The sequence below is a fragment of the Schistocerca serialis genome, chromosome 2 (genome assembly GCF_023864345.2).
Source record: "Schistocerca serialis cubense isolate TAMUIC-IGC-003099 chromosome 2, iqSchSeri2.2, whole genome shotgun sequence".
Lineage (NCBI taxonomy): Eukaryota > Metazoa > Arthropoda > Insecta > Orthoptera > Acrididae > Schistocerca > Schistocerca serialis.
The window spans coordinates 763,842,633-763,865,887 of record NC_064639.1 but is presented as its reverse complement, the minus strand read 5'-3'; the positions used below and the strand labels follow the sequence as shown (position 1 = coordinate 763,865,887).

Below are 23,255 nucleotides of genomic sequence, written 5' to 3'. Positions count from 1 at the left end.
TGTTTTACTTATGTTGATGTTCATCTTATAACCTCTTTTCGAGTCAGTGAGGGTGGTGTTTTCGTGTGCGCGTTTTACGTGTGGTGCCTGTGTGTGCGCAGGAGTTCACGGACAGCGCGTCGAGCCACAGCCTGGCGGGTCCCGGGCCAGCGAACGCGACGCCCGCGGCAGCCGCCGGTCCTGGCCCCGGGGGCGGCGGGGGCGGCGTCGGCTACGTGAACAGCGCCGGCAGCTCCGCGGAGTTCACCATGTTCCCGCCGGCGGCAGCAGCGGCCGCGCCCGGAGACCGCTCCTCCGTGGTGCACTTCGAGCCGCTGCCCGACGTGGGCAGCGCCCGTCTGCAGCCGCCGCAGGCGCCCGCGCCCAGCCGCAAGCCCGCCTCCTTCAACAACGTCGTCAGCGGCGGCCTATCCGCCCGCGACTGGCTCGGTAAGTCGCGAGGGACAGGCGCAGCATCCTGCAATACCGGTAGATGCCCTCGAGGTTCAGCCTCTCGTCATCCTACACTGTGGTAGCCACTCTAGCAGGCCAAGTACTCTGGGGTGACAAAAGCTGTACGATGCCGGGGGATGTCTGTGCGGTCACGTTATCGTGCGTGATCCTACTCTCTAGCAGGCCGACTGAAGCAGCAGCTCGTTACTTCTTCGAGAGGAATTTCCGTGGCACATTTAGAAGCTGTTGCTGCCTTTTCTTCATTCACACCTGAGAATCTGCGAGCTCCATTCTTGCGGTATATTGATAATTTTTACTTATGGACCGTGTGACAGCAACTGAATAAAACACAATTTTAGTGCCCTACGGGTTTCGCCTTTATTTTCTACAAGGCATCATCAGTGGCAGGTTGCGTGGACAATTTTTACATTTTACGCTCCTGTTGCATAACCTTTTCATAGTGGCTGCTTCTGTTTGGTTGTTCTTATTGTGTGTCTACCGTGTTTGTTTTATTATGCCTTTTATTTCTTCTTTTACTAGTTCTCTTGCCAGTCCTATGTTTATTCCACAATTATTTTGTTGTTCTTCACGTGTAAGGATGAGTTCAGTTTCTATTATGAGATTTTCTATGTATTGATTGTTCCTCAACAACGCCTTGCAGAAAGTAAAGGCGAAACACGTATGGCACTAAAATTGTGTTTTATTCTGTTGCTGTCATACGGTCCATAAGTAAAAATTATCAATATACCATAATATTACACGCAACTGAGGAAGACAGGACTACAAAAGTTGAAGATGTCCATTCTTGCGTCTTACGCGACAAATGAGTTTGCGACTCACACTGAACGAAAAAGAGAACAGAGCTATTCAGCTTAAAGAGGGAAAAATACACTCAGGTGGCAAAAGTCACGGATTACGTGTCAGACATCCTTTTGTCCGGTGTAGTGCAGCAACTAGATGTGGCGTGGACGCGATAAGTTGTAGGCGGCACCCTGCAGAAATACTGAGCTACGCTCCTTGTGTGGCCGTCCGTAATTGCGAAAGTGTTACTGGTACGGAATTTTCTGCACGAACTGACCTTTTGATTATGTGCCACAAATGTTCGATGGGACTGATGTCAGGAGATCTGGTTGCCCAAACAATTCGCTTGAATTGTCCAGAATGTTCTTCAAACCACTCGCAAACAATTATGCCCCTGTGACAAAGCGCATTGTCATCCCGTGAAAATTCCATTATTGTTTAGGAACGTGGAAGTCCGTGAATGTCTCCAAATGGTCTCCAATTAGCAGAATGTAACCATTTCTGTCAATGATCACTCTGGTTGGACCAGAGTCCATTCCATGTAAACAGCTCCCATATCACTGTGGAGCCACCGCCAGCTTGGATAGTACCTTGTTGACAACTTGGCTCCGTGCATTCATGGAGTCTGCACCACACTTCAACCCTACCGTCAGCTCTTACCAACTGAAACTGGGACTCATCTGACTGAGCCACAGTTTTACAGTAATCTAGGATCCAAGTGACTCGGCCACGAGCTAGGAGAGGCAATGCAGTCAATGTTGTGGTGTTCGCAAAGGCACTCACATCGGTCGTCTGCCATCGTAGACCATTGTCGCCAATTTTGCCACACTGTCCTAAAGGGTACGTTAATCGTAACTCACACATTGATTTCTGCAGTTTTTTCACACAGTTTTTCTTGACTGTTAGCACTGACAACTCTATGCAAATGCTGCTGCTTTCAGTCATTAACTGGAGTCAATCGGCCAGTGCTTCATTTGTGGTGAGAGGTAATGCCTGAAATTTGGTATTCTTGGAATGCTCTTGACACTGTGGATCACGGATTACCGAGTTTCCTAATGATTTCCAAAGTAGAACGTCCCGCGTGCCTAGCTCCAAGTACCATTCCACATTCAGTGTCTGTTAATTCTCATCGTCCACCCGTAACCACATCAGAAACCTTTTCACTTGAATCACCTGAGTGTAAATGACAGATCTGCCAATGCTCTGCCCTTTTATGCCTTGAGTAAGCGATACTACTGCCACCTGTATTTGTGCATATCGCTATCTCATAACTTTTGTCACCTCAGTGTAACTCCATAAAATTAAATGTGGATAAATATTTCATAGATATCATAACAAACACAAAATTTTTAAGACTTAATGTTGATTATGAAGTGGAATGAACATGAACATACACTAGGAAAGAAAATGCCAGCTGTGTGCTATGCCCATAGGCCCCTGTCTTCAATGTGTAACAGACAGTACCTTATGTTACGTACTACTCCTATATGCATTCCATCTGTATCTGTGGAACCATTTTTTCAGAGGTTCCCATACACAAAACATGGACACAGTCTTCAAACTACAAAAAAAGGACTATTAGAGTAATACCTAACTATGAATAGTAATGATGGAGTTCCTTGTAAAGATCTGTTTAAACAGCTGGGGATTCTAAGTGCACCATGTGAATATCTCCACCACACTCTTATGTGCATCAAGAACATCAGTAATTATTTCACAAACAGCAGCATTCGTGATCGTGGAACAAGAGCTGGAGTAAACTGCATTTACCAGGAGTAAACAAACGACACCCATCAACATTTTCTTCAGTGAAATAAAATTATACATTAAATTACTGAAGCAGATTAATGAGACAATTAAAATGCAAATATGTAAATAGCAAATTAAGACATGCATCTTCAACATAATTCATACTTCAAAGTCAACAGTTATTTAGATAACACTGAAAAGAAGGTGGTAAAAAATTGACATTTTTTAAATACAAAACACTGTTAGTCAGTACTGAACTGTAATAACTCAATTATGCTCACTGTCAAATCCTATGCTCAGGTTCTGTTATAGAAAATTCTAACCTCTTTTCATGCTATTGACCTCAGTCTCATTCATCTAGGTATGGTACTAATTCAGCTTTTTAAGATCAGCCAAACGGTGTGTAAAATTATTTTTTTGACAATGTAACATTGCTAAATGCATCAGCTATTTATTTTTTTTAAATTGTTTCCTGTTTAATGAACATTACATGTATTATATAATTTTATAAATCATCTATAGATACATAAACAACCATCTATCTATTTATGTGATAGTATGCATACGTTTAAGTGTTAGTAACTGCCCACTTTGCTGCTCAGTTGGTAAATATTGGTCTACTAACTTAATAATCTGGATTGATGCTCTGACTTTTTTCATTCATCTTCTTTCACATCTGGCAGTGATTTGTTATCACAAAAAATTGTAAACTGCACCATGGAATGAAGTCCACATTATACTGGACAAGGCAGTTCCCCTATTGGTAGTCTATGATACGTGTGAGTATTTTGTTAGTAGTTTCACTCTTAAATAGTATTTGCAGCATGCTTGTTTACAAATCTAAAATCAATTTCTACTTTCATTTGGATCTTCAATTTTTTTTATGGTTCCACTGTTCAGTTTCAAAGTCTCTGTCACCATGGAGAGCTTTTCTTATCAAATTTGCATCTGCAAGGTGGGCACAATTCTGTTCTTTCATTCTTTGACAGACATTGCCCTTTTTGAGGAGGGGGAGGGGGGGAGGACACTTCAGCTCAAGTACATGACAGAAACTTTTATGAAAAATGATGCTCTGTTGGTAACAAGTTGATGCATATAATAGGCAACTATTGTGTTTAAAAACTTGCAAACTCTTTACCCACTTTACTATATAATACAGTCTGACTATTGCCACTATGAAAGACCATAGTAATGTGACCAGATGGCTAAGACTGCAGAGAATTCTATCAGTTTGTGCTTAAAACCATGGTGCTGCCTTTCTTAGGATATCAAGAATGTTAGCCAGTCAGCGTCATATGTACAGGAGACAGGCAGCCTGTCTCTGGTGAACAGCAGATGGTACATCTCATTACTCTTTTACTTCCTCTGCTTTTACTATGAACTTTCTCGTGAGGGTTTAGTCTGCTAGTTCTGATTCAACAGAACAGATGTAGCACACTTTCACCTGGTGTACCAGGTATTGATGTTAGCCTTTATGGTTCTCATAGGTCATGGCATTGAAGTGGTGTTTATGTCTCATTCCCTTGTATGGAATCAGGGTCAGCATAGAATGTCATGGAATGGGGCTATCGCATTTGGATGTGCCCACGATGATGCTGTGAATGAAGCTGTCTGATTTGTTGTGTTTATCACAGAATGTCCAAAAGTCTACAAGAAATGGTATACCACACATACGTGTTTTAACATGGTGTAAGAACAATAATTGTAAAAAGATCCTACCAACGGGGACTGAAGATGAGTGCCACGCCTTGCTAATAACAGTTGAGTTCAAACGGGATAGGTGTGGTCACCACATATACATGTTAAACAGTTTCTTAGACAATGTTTTGGAGGTAAATGCTTGAATGGACATTTTGAGAACCTCACAGTGGCACGTAAAGCTGTACATTGTGTGTGGCCAAATCAGTACAGAAACTAGACATTAACTATCTGGAGGCATATAGTGTGATTCACTGAGTCACGATTTTACCTCTTTTCAAATGATACAAGCTGTTGAGTACACCGATAGCACAATGAAGTATTTAAGATGCACTGTGTAGAAGATGTAGTTCACCCAGAGATGGTTCTGTGATGTTTTAGGGGTGACTTTTGTACCATGACCTGGGCATACTCACTCAGATATCCATAAACATGAACCGTGACATATATTTTGACATTCTTGGTGATTATTCTACACAATTTTTTTGGTGACTATCTTCCTCACTGAATTTAGGCCTTTATCCAGGCTAGTGGCTATGAGAGACATTATTAGTGTGATAGGATAACTAATTGCTTGCCTTGTGAGCTTATCGTTCCCTGGCTGTGCTATGGGGTCATCTTTGAGATTGTTACGGATGAAGAGCTGGTATATAGTGAAAATGTGCATTGTCTAACTTACAGCTGATGGGCAGGTCTGTTAACAAACCTAATTTGATTGATGGTTGGAGCCTACTGCACTGATTTAAGGGCTGCTGACTTTTGCAGTACAGCAGATATTCTCCAGCAATTGTTGGAAATAAACTTGCCAAAAATCCTGGTGGGAAGCAGCACTTCCCAGAGGTGTTGTCTTAGTGGCAGAAGGTAATGCATACCACTCATGAGTCTCAGTGGCAGGTAGGCCCAAATGTTTGAACATTTTTGGAAGTTGTTGGACATCAGCAGTTTGGGAGGTCAGGTGGCAGCACTTCTTGGTGAAGGAGATGAGGTGTGGGCTGGAGGTGATGTTTAAAAGTTTTGAGTATTTCAGGTAGTAGGTTACTGATCTTCAGTGATCAATACAGAAAGTTTAGAGGAATTTGCATGTGCATTTCTCTGTGCAGATTTGGAGTTTTCAATTTTTATCTATTTGAATGTTGTGGCTCAGTGATTGTGCACACAGTCAATAGGCAGCAATGTTGTGTCAGCTTGTGGTGCCATTAGCTAGCCGGAGGTAGTTTGATGAAAGAGGATGGATATAGTGACATCTAATTGAAGCTAATCAATTGGACTTCTTTCCATGGAATCTTGAAGTGTTGTGTTTTTGTATGCCTTGGGACTTGTTCACTTTCACCTATCATCCCAGTTTGTCTTTGAACAGATTATCAGCAGAAGGTGCAAGGGATCAGTTAGAAATGACATATCAACTATTTGTGCAGCATGTTTTCCAGTTAATTGGTCAAATTTCAGAATATTTCTAAATACAGTTAAGTTATGACAGGACATTTGAGTTTTTGTGATGATATAGTGATAACTTTAATCCTTTTTTGCAGGTCAAAGCAACATGACATCTTATTAAGACTGGTTTATAAGTGAAACACTGTTGATAATTGCATCTGATGTGCTAATAAACATTTCCTCATGAATTGACAAAGTGATGTATCATATTACTTATTTCATATGCTGCACAGTGCTACAAGTGCATGTATTATGGCTGTGAACAGGAATGAGATATTCGATCTCCAAGAATGAGACATAGGAATGCTTAACTGGGAAGTTATTGGCCTGCTGCTGATTTTTCTCCATCAACTACTGATCAGATCATAATTTGTAGCAAAATATGCTATTACTAAACATGTCAATAAGGCAATTTCAGTTTTGGTTAACGCCTTCTATTAATGCTTGAAAAGAAGTTTACGGATAGGACCTGTCAATTCAGATTGCAATGACTGTTTCTAGGACGTGACTTCTAAATTTCGTAGCGTGTGACCTGCATTATAAGACTGGCAAAGTAGATATGTAAGAAAACTCCCAGCTATGTTGTTGTTGTTGGTGGTGATGGTTGTGATCTTGGTCTTCTCTCAAAAGACTGGTTTGATGCGGTTCTTCACACTGTTCTCTCCTGTGAAAGTCTCTTCATAACTATTGCAGCCTACATCCAATTGACTCTGCTAACTATAGTAAGCCTTTGTCTTCCTGTACAGTTAACCACCTTCCCCTACCAAATTAACTATTTCTTGATGCCTCAGGTTGCGTTGTGCCCATTCTTGTAGTCAAGTTGTGCCATTATTTTTTTTTTTTCTCTGACTTGATTCAATATTATTTCATTAGTATCTGACTGCCCATCTTCAGCGTTCTTCTGGAGCAAAACATTTCAAAAGTTCTGTTCTCTTCTTATAACATGTATTGTCCACATTTCACTTCTGTGTAAATAGGAACCAGTCTAATAAAAGAAAAGTAGATGCTATAAAATGAAGATGCTGATCAAAAAATATCATCCGTGTGATGTATTTTACATGTGATGTAGCAATTGGTATACATTCTTCACACATAAAAGCATTTTGTAATTTTTATATCAAATTAGGATACTTGTGTTGTTTTCTCTAGGATAGTGTATCTGAGAATATTGTAAAATAACTGAGAGTTTGCTTTACTTTAAATGAGAATGTATTTTGTTTCAGAAGATCCCCATGCAAATTTTCCAAGACACCAGCTGAAGTATCTTAGAGAATTGGGTAGAGGGTGGTTTGGTCGGGTAAGTAGAAATTTCATAATATTCAACTGTTGAACAGTACTAAGATAAACACCATTACTTTAAAGCAGCTCTGAATATTTTGAGTAAAGTGATATTAAGATCATTTTTAAAGATCTGGTACAAAACTTGTGTTTTTTTGACATTTTTATCTGTGCTTATACATATTTGTGTATAGACAGGTGCTGTAATAGCCAACTTTTATGTAAATAATGTGTGACAGTACAGCAAACACTAATTTAGATGTGTACAGAATATCATGGTTTAAAAATCATCCTTATTCAAAAAGGAATGGAAGACGAGACTGCAAAATGTGCTGACGATAAACAGGAAACTATTCCAGAGAAATACATGTCCCTCTGTAGTCTTTGCATGTTAGTTGAGATGAAAGCATGTTTGATCTGAGAGCTCAAAACACTGAATGTCTTAAAGTTGCTTTCTTTCTGATTGGAACACATCATTTGAATGGAGAATTTAAAAACTATGCCAATGGCTGAATTCCCGCTGTATTGACCTCTTTTTGCTTTGGATCTAAGAACTGGATCACAACTTAGGATGAGATTTTATTTGAGAAGCTTTTTTAAAGTTTCTAGTTGTTTATGAAGAACAAATGCTTTCACACAAATATGTAAATATACTATGTAGTTCACATATATTTATTATTATATCTAAAAACACAGATGATGTGACTTACCGAACAAAAGTGCTGGCAGGTCGATAGACACACAAACATACACACGAAATTCAAGCTTTCACAACAAACTGTTGCCTCATCAGGAAAGAGGGAAGGAGAGGGAAAGACGAAAGGATGTGGGTTTTAAGGGAGAGGGTAAGGAGTCATTCCAATCCCGGGAGCGGAAAGACTTACCTTAGGGGGAAAAAAGGACAGGTATACACTCGCACACACACACATATCCATCCGCACATACACAGACACAAGCAGACATTTGTAAAGGAAAATGTCTGCTTGTGTCTGTGTATGTGCGGATGGATATGTGTGTGTGTGCGAGTGTATACCTGTCCTTTTTTCCCCTTAAGGTAAGTCTTTCCGCTCCCGGGATTGGAATGACTCCTTACCCTCTCCCTTAAAACCCACATCCTTTCGTCTTTCCCTCTGCTTCCCTCTTTCCTGATGAGGCAACAGTTTGTTGCGAAAGCTTGAATTTCGTGAGTATGTTTGTGTTTGTTTGTGTGTCTATCGACCTGCCAGCACTTTCGTTCGGTAAGTCACATCATCTGTGTTTTTAGATATATTTTTCCCATGTGGAATGTTTCCCTCTATTATATATTTATTATTAATCACACAATTCTTCTGTGATGTGTAAGAACATATTTTTATTGTTTTTGATGTGTCAGTTTTCATATACATTTTTTTTTTTTTTTTTATTCATTGCAGGTTGTGGAAGGTGAGGCTCAAAATATAATAAATAGTGAGAAGAATTCAAAGGTAGTGGTGAAAATCTTACGTGAAGATGCTACACCAACTGATCAGATGTACTTCCTACACGAAGTACGGTATCATCGGGATCTAAACCATCCAAATATTCTTAGGTTGCTTGGGCGGTGTCTTGAGAAAGATCCTTTTCTGCTGTTGTTGGAAGCTAGTCCAGGGGTAAGATTTTTTAATTATACCACTTCTGAGCATCTAAGTAAAAGCAAAAGGAAAAAGGAGAAGAGGCTCTTAAAAATACCACAGATCAGATCATTCAGTGAATTGTACTTCCACCTTAAGTTATAACATGAAAATTATTTGTTCCGTCACATATGAAAACAGCCATGAGCTATACCTAGTACAAACAGCTGTCAGCATCTCTCTTAATACTTTTGAATATATGTTGGCAGAGAAGACAGCAGTGGACAGATTGTTAATGTAGAGTAAAAGCTGAAATATATTTGTAGAGTTTGTGATGTGACACAGTGTCCACATCTGCAGGAAACACATGGAAATTATGCTCATGTGGACCTTTGATTATCACTCCCGAGTTATCCAAATTGTTCATAACATTTTCATTTTACAGTGCCTGATTGGCTTCACTGTCCATTAAATTAGAGTTTCAGAGTGAAATTTCTGTGGATATATGGTGTGGAATGCTCTCAGTACTAATCCCCCTAAGTATCACATGTTCCTCATTGCAGAGATGGAAGGACTACATGATATGTTAACAATAAAGATGGCTGGAGTTTTATTACTTAAGGCAGTTGATATTTTGTGTCATTGGATTAACACATTGGTAGGTAGATGGAGTTTCTGTTATTTACCATCATTTTCACTGTGTGTAGTAAAAAGTGTTTGGTAAATACGTTTGGATTAAAGGAGACCACTCACCAAAAAGCAGAAGCACTGAATTATGCCTATCCAAAACTTGGTGCATATGGTCCAGTCACTTTAATGTGACCACCACCGATGTTCAACATCTTTGTGCAATAACCATTCACAGACAGCAGGTGGCAGCACTAGCAGTGGAGGCCATATAAAGTGGGTTAGGGCACGGAAAACAGTGAAGTTGTTGTCGTAATGCAGAAAAGGAGCAATTTATCTGACATCCAACAGGGCATGACATTGGCTTTCAGGCCAAGGGTGGAAGCATTTCGAAATGGCTAAGTTTGTAAATTGCTCACTTGCTGCCTAGGTTAAAGTAAACTGTGCATGGCAAAATGGCACTATCCAAAACCGGTGCCAAGGAGACTGTGATGCACCACAAGCTATAGATGAGAGGAGTGAATGATGGCTGCAGATATTTGTACTGGTGAATAAATGTGCAACTGTTGAGCAAGTCACCACCCATATGAACCAAGGGGCTACTGCCAGTGTTTCCTCAATGACCGTTCAGCAAATGTTGCTGTGTATGGGACTCTTCAGCAGGCACCTGGTTCATTCAACCATGCTAACTGATCTTCATTGGCGATGAAGACTGGAATCTGCATGCCATTACCACACCTGGACAGCAACTGAGAGTGGCGACAAGTGGTCTTTTCAGATGAATAATGTGTTATGCTCAATGCGACAAATGGTCTTTGGCGTGTTCAGACCTGCAACAATTGCTGGAAAGGTCCAGGCCAGAGGAGGGAGCCTTATGGTCTGGGAAATGTTTTGTTGGAATTCCCTGGGTGATCTCATCATTCTGGAAGGCACAGAGGATTAACAGAAGTATGCAGCTATCCTTGGGAACCATGACCACCTCTGCATGGAGTTTCACACAATGGAAAATCCAGGATGGAATAATAATAATTGCATTATGAAAAGGGTAGATTGCTACTCACCATATAGCAGAGATTTTGAGTCGCAGACAGGTACAATAAAACAACTACTAAACACGTAAACTTTCTGCCAAAATACGTATATTGGAAGGAGACCTTCTGGTTGAAAACGTATGTGTTTAGTAGACTTATTGTTGTGCCTGTGTGTGACTCAACATCTTCACCCTACATGACGTTTGTTTTTCCTCAGCACAGCATGATGGCATCTACCAGCAGATTAACGCTACATGTTAACACAGCTTGCAATGTATGTGTGCAATTTGAAGAGCACCAGGAGGAGTTGACCATAGTACCCCGGCCACTAAACCCTCCAGATTTAAACCCAGTTGAGAATCTGGCCGCTCACACCATGGATCCTCAACCATAAAATCTAGCATAATTGGTCATGCCACTGGAGGCGGCATGGCTCCGCATCTCTGTGAGTACCTTCCAGAACCTCATTGGCTTTTTTCCTGCACATTCATACTGTAAAAGGTGGCTATTCAGGCTTTTGATTGGTGGTTACATTAATGTGACTGCTTCATGTGTGTTCTACCATAACTTGTTTTTGTATTTTTAGAACAGGAATTTGTCATAATTTCTGTTAAATTCTATTTGACAAAATTGAGCTACTTGTCTGCAATATAGAAATTCCATGTTGTGGAAACTGTTTTGAAAGACAGTAGTTTTTTGTGATTATCAGTGTAAGAATTCATAATTAACTGAACAGAGAGAGAGAGAGAGAGAGAGAGAGAGAGAGAGAGAGAGAGAGAGAGAGAGAGAGAGAGAGAGAGAGAGAGGGAGAGAGGGAGAGGGCAAGAATGTGTAAGCGAGAATGTCTCAAGCATATTGAGAGATATGTGCTTCCTGTAAAAGTGTTCTCAGCAAAGAAAAATGGACTATACACCTTTTCCTGTGAAACTGCACAACCCATTAAATTTTGGAGAGTCCCTCTCATGTTGTACAACTTCATGTGGTTGTTCCTACCCCATATTCTCACATTATGACAGTTGACCTTTCTATTTAAATGGAGTGTTGCCTCGTCACTAAACACTAAGTGTGGAAGAAAACTGTCATCCTCCATCTCGCCAGTATTACAGCACTCCACACATTGTTGTTTGTCACCTTCATGAAGAGCTTGCAGTAGCTGAATTTTGTATGCTTTCATTTGTAAATGTTGTTGAAACACACAGCAGATGGACATTGGGGGATGTTGAGCTGTGGACCTGCACAGTGAATGGATTTCTGCGGACTCCTCATGAAACTATGGTGGATGCGTTCAAAGTCTGTGTCAGACACTCGGGGACGGACCAGCGATTTGCTTTTACACAAACAAACTGTTTCTCAGAGTTGTTCATGCCATCATCTAATGCTCTGTGCTGTAGGAGGAACCACATCATACCTAGTATGAAAGTCATGCTGAACAATTATTACTGACCTGCACTGAACAAAATGTAGAACACAAAATGCTTTCTGTTGTCCCAACAGCATTTTTGCTAGAACTGAATGGGCACACACTGCTGTACCAAGCAGAAACTGTGTAAAACTTAGGAGTTTTCTATTTTCAACAGTATGTTGTTTATGACACATATCTCAAATAACATAATATTTATGCCTTTTTTTTAATTGTATGGTCCTTTTTGATTCACCCTGTATACTGACGGTCACACTGATGCCTTTACAGAGCATAATTACCCTCCCCACCTTGTACAAAAACAGATTCCCATGCCTTGCAGTCACCCAACACCTCCGAAAGCCCCACCATCCGGCCACAGAGGAGCAGTCCCCTCGTGACTCAGTACTACCCAGGACTGGAGCAACTGAATTATATTCTACACCAGGGTTTCAACTATCTTCCGTCATGACCAGGAATGAGAAATGTCCTATCTGCTATCATTCCCATTCTTCCCACAATGGCATTCCGCCGCCCACCGAACATACACAATATTCTTGGCCACCCCTGCACTGCCCCTGCTCCCAGCCCCTTGCCTCATGGTTCATAACCCTGTAATAGACCTAGATGCAAAATGTGTCCCATACATCCTCCCATCACCACCTACTCCAGTGATGTCACAAACACCACCCATCCCATCAAAGGCAATGCTACCTGCGAAAACAGTCATTTGATATACGAGCTAAGGTGCAACCACTGTGCTGCATTCTATGTGAGCGTGACAACCAACAAGCTGTCTGTCCGCATGAATGGCCACTGACAAACTGTGTCCAAGAAACAACTGGACCACCCTGTTGCTGAGCACACTGCCCAATGCAATGTCCTTCATTTCAATGACTGCTTCACAGCATGTGCCATCTGTAAACGTCTCACCAACACCAGCTTTTCTGAGTTGTGCAGGTGGGAACTCTCCCTGCAGTACATCCCATGTTTCCGTAACCCTTCTGGACTCAATCTTTGTTAGTCATGTCTGTGCCCATCTAGCTGTTTCCATTCCAGCACTACACAGTCCTCTGTTCCCCTAATGCACCCAGTATTTTTAACTTGTCTCCTTCTCCTCTAACCCCCCTCTTCTCCCCTGCCCTCTGTCTAAACTCCCAACTGCACTTAGTTGCCCCACTCTCTATCTCATCCCTGCACACTTCCAGCACCACTTTACTGTCCCACACTCCCACCCCTACCCTTCTATCGCTCCCCTTCCCTGCCCCAACCTCCTCCTTACCCCCGCCCGGTTGCCTCTCCCATAATGCCCTGCTGCCTGCAGTGTGGCTCTACCTGCCAAGTACTGTGGTCGTGTGTGTGTGCGTGTTGCATTTGCATGAGTATGTGCTTGTGCGAATGTTCTCTGCTTTTGACAAAGGCCTTCTTGGCTGAAAGCTAACTTTCCAACAGTCTTTTTGTTGCACCTTTCTGTGTCTCAGCATCTCCACTATATGGTGAGTACCAACTATCCTTTTCATTACATTGTTACACTCCATCCTGGATTTTCCATTGTTTAATACTATTTAAGATTGCATTGTAATTTGTTACTACTGTTACAGGCAGTTGTTTTTGCAACTGTGAAGTGCAATGCTAGTACTTTTTTTGTATCTGTTTCACTGTAGGAAGATATTTTATTTTAGGGAGATGTGAAGACATTTTTGATGCAGAATGCATCAACAGCAGATGTTCTTAATCAGCAAGGTGTGACATTGAAAATGGCCTGCAATATTGCAGCTGGTTTACATCATATGCATTCAAAAGGATTTGTACATACGTAAGTAGTTTTCATTATTTTTCTGCAAATCAGCCTCAACATGTATCCAACTGTGTTGGTGTGTGACTTGTTGGTAAAATATATAAAGTTTCAGCTACCTGAGGTTTTACACTTAATCAGTTCTCTTTCTCTGGTTCTACTTATTTATGCTTCAGATTCTCCTTCTTTTGTATTCAGACAGATCAATCACACCTTTACATTCACACAAAAAATATCTCGGTGACTATATTTTTTACAAAGGATATTCATAAATTAGCCTCAGATTGGCTGTTAGAAAAGAAAAACTACATAATTGTTTTACATATTAGATTGATGCATAAATTTGTAGTGTTTTTCCATAAGTTTAATAACCATAACATATACGCATAACAGAGGCGTAAGTCATAAGTTGTATATTCTCCTTCACTATTTACAACAATCTCCCAGTGCTAGGGTAACTTTTGATCCTACAATTGTAAAAGTCACCTGATTTTGAGGCAAAGAACTCATCAAGCCTCATTTGAAGTGTATTTTCATATGTAAGGGAAGATCCTTGAAGATTGTTCGATAGAGAGAGGAGTCTGCCAGAATGCGAGCAGGCGTTATTGTGGAGTAGCATCACTTTCTGCAGTCCTCCTGGTCATTGTTCTTTGATTGCATCTGCAAGACATCTCACTTGTTGACAATAAATGTCAGCAGTGATGGTTACACCTCAAGGAGCAGTTCATACTGGACCACAGAGTTGCTGTTCCACCAGACACAGAACATTGTTTTGTGGATGCACGCAGGTCTTTTATGGGGAGTTACTGCTTTGTTTGAGCTCAGCCATTCCTTTCTTTTCCTTATACGAGGGCTATCCACAAAGTACATTACGTTTTGGAATTAAAAATAAATGAAGTATTGGAATTTTTTTTTGTTATATACAGATGAAAGCCACACTTAAATACTACTTTTCTACATAGTTGCCATTTAAATTAAGGCACTTATCATAGTGATGGACGAGCTTGGAAATTCCTCGGTCATAAAATTCGGCTGCCTGCGCCTTCAACCACGTGGTTACCTCTTCTTGAAGCTGTGCGTCGTCATCAAAACGCTGCATGGCCAACCACTTCTTCATTGCTGGAAATAAGTGGAAGTCGCTCGGTGCCAGGTCGGGACTGTACGGTGGATGAGGAAACAACTCCCACTTAAAAGATTCGAGAACTTCACGAGTGGCATTTGCCGTGTGGGCCCGGGCATTGTCGTGAATCAGCAAGATCTTTGAGCTCAACTTTCCCCTGCGCTTGTTTTGTATTGCTCATCTGAGGTTGTGCAGTATTGTAGTGCCTCTTTCCAGGAATTCCACAAAAATCACACCTTTTCTGTCCCAAAAGAAGAGGTAACCACATGGTTGAAGGCGCAGGCAGCCGAATTTTACGATGAAGGAATTTCCAAGCTCGTCCATCGCTATGATACGTGCCTTAATTTAAATGGCAACTATGTAGAAAAGTAGTATTTAAGTGTGGCTTTCATCTGTATATAATAAAAAAAATTTCCAATGATTTATTTATTTTTAATTCCAAAACGTAATGTACTTTGTGGATAGCCCTCGTATTAGTATAAAGGCACCTATTCTTGTGATAGGAATGTTCGGTGTTATTCACGAGCCAATTGACGTTGAGCAAGCAGTGATGTACATATGGCCACGCACTGATTTTTATGATTTAGGCCTAGAGTGTATATCTGCATACCTGATTTTTGAACATTCCTCATTGCACAATGGAATGATCATAGATCATCACATTTGCCAGTTCTCGAGCACTCCGACATTGGGGCATTGTGGATTAATGCATTTAAATTATCTTCGTCAACCCCCGAAGGTCTTTGTGAATGTGGAGAGTCGCTAATGGCAAAACAATCCTCCTTTAAACGAGAAAACCATTTTCCTGCCATGCTCTGTCTAGTGACATTATTCCCATACACAGTGAAAGTGTTTCTGGCTGTCTCTTCTGTTGTCACCCCTCTATTGAACTCAGACAGAAGAATGTCACAAATGTTCCAACTTCTCCACTTGGCACTCCACTTTCTAGCCTTCACAGCTCCAGTCACCATCTCTAAATGACAAAATAACGACTCAGATAGCAACAGTGTTGACATTAGTTCTTCACAAAGACAATGGAAATTCAATGATTTGTGCTATTTATTAAAGGACATCATCTACACACCATGAGCTATACTAGAAATGTTTATTTGCCAAAACCATTTTTTGGGTTTATAACGCATCACTAGTGGTGTATTATGTACGTTTATAGCACTGATGATGGGTCATAAGCCTGAAAACCAGTTTTGGCAAATAAACCTGTCTAGCTCCATTCATGGTGTGTAGGAGATGGCCTTTAATAAATATCTGACAGCTGCAGATCACCAGGCATGCAAGATTTGCCATATTGTGACACCAGCTACATTATCCCTTCCTCAAAGAACAGTGCCGCCTGGTGCTTCAGCCAGCTGTTGACAGCATCCTTGAGTACATCCTTGGTCATGAAGTGCTGAGCTGCCAGCCAGGCCTTTATCTTCGTAAGAGACAAAAATTGCTTGGTGCCAAGTGTGGGCTGCAGGGAGAATGTTGAAAAATCTACTGGCCTGAAAGTCTGAATTTTTTCTTCATTCAATTTGCAGCATGTGGTCGTGTATTGTTGTGAAGTAATAATGATCACTTCGGTAATCATCATGTACTGATTTGTTTTGGTTTGTCCTTCAAAGTTTCATAAAGAGTCTCACAATAAACCTGTGATGTTGCAATGTTCTCAAGAAATATTCTTGTGAAATCGATTGTCAAAATTTCTTTGTGATTCCAGAAAACTGTAACAATCATTTTGTGGTTTAACAACGTCTGCTTGGACTGCCCTTTAGTTTCAGAGTTCACGTACTGCACCCTTGTCTCATCCCTAGTCACTATTTTGTTCAGAAATTTCTCTCTCTCTTCATGTAGCATTCAAGTGGTGTTCGGCTGAACACATTACTTCAGTTTTGTGATCATTGATAAGAAATTTTGGTGCCCATCCAAGCTCAGAACTTCTGCTAACCTAACCTTTCTGTGATGTTAAAGAGGGTGGTCCTATAAGTCCAAGCCACATCTTCAGAAACTGTGTGAACTGTGGATAGACAACTTGCACTCACAATTTCATAAACATGTTGCACAAGTTCATCAGTCACATCTGTGTGTCTTTCTTGAGAGATTTCATCATGCACATCTATGTGACTGTCCTTGAATTTTCTGCACTATTTCCTCACAACACCATCACTCATAACCCTTGCCCCATACACACATCACATTGGTGATGAATCGCAGCAGCATTGACTCCATGTGCTTGCAGGAAATGAATGACAGAATGTATATCACAGTTGATGGGAGACACACTAACAACATACATTTCAACTGCTTTGTAACAATGAAGATAATTTGCTGTTTACACACTGATAAATGAAATAATGAGCTGGCTGATGCAACATGACATCCTTTTTCATACACACAGTTATCATGAAGCTACAAGCAGTTGTTTATTTTTAATAACCACACTGAGTTTAATGTATGAGTAGCCCTCGTATAATGGCAGTTTTTTTATTTTATTTTTGCAAATTTCTTACTGCAATTTGCTCAAAGATTAATCAGCTGTTTCTTACTGTGTGCATTGAATCTTTTTTATGCTCTTTCCTTTCCTACTCCTGGGAGTTTATTTAAAGCCAGAGTTGCTGTAAGAACAGTTTCTTTATTATCAATTATTCTCTAATGCTAGATTGTAGGAACCAAACAACATCCATATTTCAGTCAGCTCTTATTTGAGTGTCTCCTACCTATCAAGGCAGGGCCACCTGTGAAAGTAGCCATGTGATCTACCAACTTAGCTGCAACCTTTGTGTTACTTTCTACATGAGAATAACAACTAACAAGTTGTCCACATGAATGGCCACTGTGCCAAACTGTGGCCAAGAGACAGCTGGACCCCCTAGTTGGTGAGTCTGTCACCCAACACAGTGTGCATCACTGTAACAACTGCTTCGCAGTCTGTGCCATTTGGATTCTTTCCACCAACTCCAGCTTTTGAAGTTTGCACATGTGGGAACTATGTTTGCAACATGTTTTTCATCCCTGTAAACCTCTGGCTTCAACATTCGGTAGTCCCTGTCTTCCACCTGCTTACTGGAGGTCTACATTTAGCATTTGTGCTCACTCGAATTAATCGGTGCATGTAATTCAGTGAAAGTTTAGCAAATGTCAGTGTAGTCACTTTGCTCACAGGGAGCAATTGTGTTTGATTTCCCTCATGCTTGTTCAAGCATCCCACGTTAAAATGGCCTGATCATCCTCTCTGGAAAAAGGGGAAAAATCCACTTCTCCAATTTTCACTCTGTAAAACCACTACAAGGTATACAAGACTATGCTATGCCATTTTACGAACTTATTTTTTCATCAAAAGCTTTAATTTTTGTGTGTGAAAAAGAAAATTGCTAATCTTCATTTCATATTTGTTTTCAAAGGAATTTTCGATAGCGTTTCTCAGTCAATTTTGAAGTAAGTTTATGATTAAAAAAACTGATTTTTTTCGCACATGGTAGTATGAAATCTTAGCTTCTTAATAAACCATTTACCTTTTCATTATTTGTAACATTCAAGCACTTGATTTACAAATATTGTATTGAAAAAGTGTGATAGTGTGCACCGTACCGATCACTACTTTTAGACAATACATTACTCTGAGTCAAATGTTCAAGCAGTGTTCAAAAAGTAAAGCAACACATTTTTCTCAGCCAATTTCAATTGAAAAAATATGGAATTTGTTGTGGGACATTGTGGAATATTCCTGCTTCCGCCTCTATAATTCCATGAAGTTCTGATAGATGGCGGCAATATACATAGCCTTCAAAATGGCATCTGTAATAGAGGTGTGTTCCAAGCAGAGAACTGTCATTGAGATTCTTTTGGCAGAAAACCAGAGCATCATGGATATTCATAGGCTCTTGCAGAATGTCTCCAGAGACCTGGCAGTGAATAAAAATGCGGTGAGTCGTTGAGCGAGGCATCTGTCATCACCACAACAAAGACACACAACGCTATCCGATGTCCTATGTGCTGGCTGGCCCCACACAGGTGTAATACTGAAGAAATGACTTCATCATGTTCATCACCACAACGAATGCAAACAAATTTCTTCTCCATGACAGTGCAAGATCACAAACAAGTCATCAGCCACTGTGGCCGAGCGGTTCTAGGTGGTTCAGTCCCGAACTGCGCCACTGCTACGGTCGCAGGTTCGGATCCTACCTCGGGCATGAATGTGTGTGATGTCCTTAGGTTAGTTAGGTTTAAGTAGTTCTAAGTTCTAGGGGACTGTTCACCTCAGATGGTAAGTCCCATAGATCTTAGAACCATCTGAACAAGTAAGTCAGTGCACCTGAGATGAGCGCACAGAATCATTGGACTATTCTTCCTCATTCACCCTAAAGCCCAGATTCTGCACCTTCTGAATTCTGTCTCTTTGGCTCAATGAATGATGCACTCTGCGGGAAGCAGTACATGGATGATTGGGGGGGGGGGGGGGGTTTATTGATCCAGCAAGACATTGGCTAAAATGTTCACAATAGAGTGGTGCCATGCACACATGCAGGCCCTCCCGGTAAGGTGGCATAAGGCCATTGCATTGACCAGAGATTATGTTGAAAAAGAGGGTTTCATAGCCAAAAGTATGGGAAATAACATGCTGTACTGGAATCCTGGATATGGCCCATCTGTGTTCAGAAAAAAAGCAATGTGTTTGAATAGCCCCCTGTAGCTAAAAGATCAAAAAAGTTTTTTGAAATTGTACTGACACCAAGATCTGCTTTTTTTGCAAGTAAATGTGAGTTATTAAATGGAGTCAATGCTACGATCGCAAGCTGATAGATTCATGTGGGTTTAATTTAGTTTCAAACACTGCAGGAGAGAAAAATGAATTACTAGCAATCACTCAGCCATGGTATCAAACCCTCGTGTGATTTTCACTCTAAATATACATGAATTTTTCCCTTGGCAACAACTGAACACATTGAAGAATCATCTGTTTCAGCCCTATCATAAAAGCAAATAATTCTTGTCTATTTCCAATGAAATTGCAAAAATATATCCAAACAGGTTCTTCCTGCATCTGCATTCTTAAACAGTTGTTATACGTCATTCTTTGTCACTAATTGGCAAGCCATTCGACATAGGTCACCACCTGTGAAGCCATAAAATTTCTCTTCTGTGTGAAAGTAGGTAAGACAAAAGTTTCTTTTTCAATTCTGCACATTTCTTCCAGTTTTCCATGAAACTGATTTTGTGGCAGAAACCTCAGCCATACTGAATGCTTGTAATGTTGATTGTGACATTTTAATTGGTCCTTTCCATACTGTTGTTAACGCTGAACAACTTATCCAGAGCTCATGGATGGCCCTTACTGATTGACATCGTTTGGGCATCTTACACGTCTTATGATGAATGTCTATCTGATGTATCCCCCCCCCTTTTTCCAACTTTTCAGTGTTGATCACTCTTTTCTCCTTAAACAAGGAACATATAGTTGTAAAATCTATGATTACTACATTCTACGTTAAATGATTTTATTAGCAGTACTAAGTATTGAATCGTCTGAAACTAAGTATTAGCTTAGCTAAGTACTGTCATTCTGTGTCTCTTATTTTATCTATTAGTAACTATGAATTAAGTCATGAATTTATGTAAAACCTCCTTTCTGTTTTGTTTTAAGGGACCTAGCGGCCAGGAATTGTCTCATCACATCAGATTTGACAGTCAAAATTGGAGACTATGGCACAAGCATTGAGAATTTCAAGGTGAGTGGCTTACCTTCAATAAACTGGCATGACATACTGTATTCTTGTATAGATGGTACCCTTTTTATTGGAACAGCATAGTATATTGTTCTTATGTTCAACAGGACGATTACTATTGTGCTGGAGACATAGCCCTTCCTATTCGATGGTGTGCTCCAGAGACATTACATTGCACAGAAACTACAATTGAAACAAAAGAGGTACACAATTTCATAACTAGATTTTCATTTGTACATTGAACAGAAATATTACAGGATATTTTAATCTTGTTAGTCATATTTGAGCTTGCTTTGTATGTATGTTCAACAGACTTTTTTTTTTTTTCAGGTTACACCCAATGCCAATGTTTGGAATTTGGGTGTTGTTCTTTGGGAGATATGTGAGTTTGGAAAGTTGCCTTATGCTGAACTGACCGATGATGAAGTAATAGTTAAAGTTCTGGGTGAAGGAACATACCGGCTACCTCTGCCTTCATATATTTCTCCTTATAGGAATAACTTGTAAGTGTCCAAGAAGTTGTCTTCTTTTATTTTCATTTTTGAATTTTGGAATATCTGGGCAAGATCTGCTTCGAGATTTCAGTATTTGAGAACAATATGTAAGTGATGATTTTTGTTATTGCTGAGTGGTATGATAGCACAAGTGTACAGCAAGTCAAACATTATTGTAACATAAAAATGTAGTGTGTGTTTCCTCATATTAGAATGAAGTATATATTTTTTTGCTGGTACTTCAGTTCCATCCATTATCTCTACATTTCAGCACATATAGAAGTTCAAAGTGCATATAGTTAGCAGTTTATGAGATATGACTGTCAAGAACAAAAGATATTTTTGTTTTGTAGATATCTTCAGGGAAATTCTTTGTACTCCAATATCCGGGTTTTGCAGCTTCAACCCTATCAAGTAGAATGTTTGGTAAGGTCAGTCTGCACACTCAGGAAAACATTTCCCTCCAGTTTCTCACTTAACAAATCTGTGAGTTTGAATGAATATCCTGTCACCTTTCTGAAATGAAAGAAGCCTTGGGTTGTGATACTGGTTTCAGTATCACTGTTTTTGAGACTTCAGTTCCTTTTTGAGATTCCCTTAATGCTTTTTGAAATATTTTACACCATTGAGAGTAGGAGATTTTGTGTGGTTGCTCTGTCTGACACTGTTTTAAAGTGTAAGGCAGAGCACTTACTTGCAAGTTGCAAGATTTCATTTTGTTCTTCACCAAAACCTTCCGTTTTGGGATTATAGTCTCCAGTTTCAGTAGAACTTCCATTGAGCATAGAAAAGTAGTTGAGATGTACTGGAAGACTGGACTTATTTGGCAGATGAATCACTGTACACTGTTATAGAAGAGAGATTTTAGAGGAGTCCCTGTAAATCTGAAGCTATATCTATCCATGGAACTCCCTTGGATAGCTCATCTAGTAGGGAGCAGAGATCAAGCTTCAGTTCCTAGTGTAGCACATAATTTACAACTATGTAGAATGCACAGATCACACATTAGTGCAAAGTGAAATACATCATTTGGCATGAAATCATTTTAAATTATATAATGATTAAATAATGGAATCTCAGGTTGGAATATCACAATATTAGGAAAAGGATAGGTTGCTACTCACCGTAAATGTGACCGGTTGAGTTTCAGACAGGCCAAACGAAAAGAATGTTACACATTATATCTTTTGGCTGAAGTCTTCTTCAGGAAAGAAGATGCACACACATTCACACAAGCAAACACACCTCCTACACACATACCACTACCCTGGGCATCTCCAACTGGAATCCAGTTGGAGTTGCCTGTGGTAATGGTCATGTGCTCATGAGGTGTGCTTGTTTGTACGTGCTTTCTTTGCTGAAAAAGGTTTTGACCAAAAGCTATTATTTTTAACATTCTTTTAATTGTGCCTGTCTCCAGCTGGAGGAGGTCATCTTTATGGTAAGTAGCAATCTATCCTTTTCCCAATATGTGATAAAATGGAACACCTGCGTTTAGTAATTATTTCAACTTCCGTCATATGTTTGTGTCTTGTTACCATACAATTGGGTCATTATTTTGATTATGATCATCTCCAGTTAGTTTTATTGTGTTGTACATAGTTTGCTTCAATTTAGCTTATTGTTGTACATTGTCTTCTTGTTGTTTACCATGTTTTTAACATTTTTTTTCCAACCCCATCAACGTGGTTCTCTACTTTTTACATGGCTTTGGGTTCACTCTTGCTGTTTCTTTTCTTCAATATTACTCCCTCCCTTAACATTACATCCTGACCAGACTGAGATAATCTATGATTCAATTTTTTGCCCTTACACTTACAGGGACTGGACCAAATAATATACATTTTGCATCCAAAGCAGCAAGAATTCACATGGAGTTTTAATTGTATACAAATCCTAAAAGATGGTTAATAGGATTTTATACTGTTTCTTGTAGAGAAACTATTCTAATTTCTTTGACTGTAATAGGTTCTTAATTGGCTTTCTATATAAACTACAATCGCCAAATAATGTTCAGATATCTCAGGAAATACAAGTTATTTTGTGTCATAATGATCAAACAAATTATGGAGATTTTCAGCCATG

The 23,255-nt window shown here is 39.9% G+C and overlaps 1 protein-coding gene across 1 annotated transcript in view; it reads left to right on the top strand.

Annotated features, from left to right (window-relative positions):
- Positions 1 to 248: 248 nt before the first annotated feature.
- LOC126456388 (uncharacterized) overlaps positions 249 to 23,255 on the top strand; it is a 109,830-nt gene continuing 86,823 nt past the window's right edge. Inside the window, exons 1-7 of the mRNA XM_050092141.1 lie at positions 249 to 429; positions 7,338 to 7,411; positions 8,805 to 9,020; positions 13,721 to 13,854; positions 20,595 to 20,679; positions 20,784 to 20,879; positions 21,007 to 21,179. Of these exons, the coding sequence (XP_049948098.1) occupies positions 249 to 429; positions 7,338 to 7,411; positions 8,805 to 9,020; positions 13,721 to 13,854; positions 20,595 to 20,679; positions 20,784 to 20,879; positions 21,007 to 21,179 (959 nt within the window). The remainder of the gene's footprint in view (positions 430 to 7,337; positions 7,412 to 8,804; positions 9,021 to 13,720; positions 13,855 to 20,594; positions 20,680 to 20,783; positions 20,880 to 21,006; positions 21,180 to 23,255) is intronic.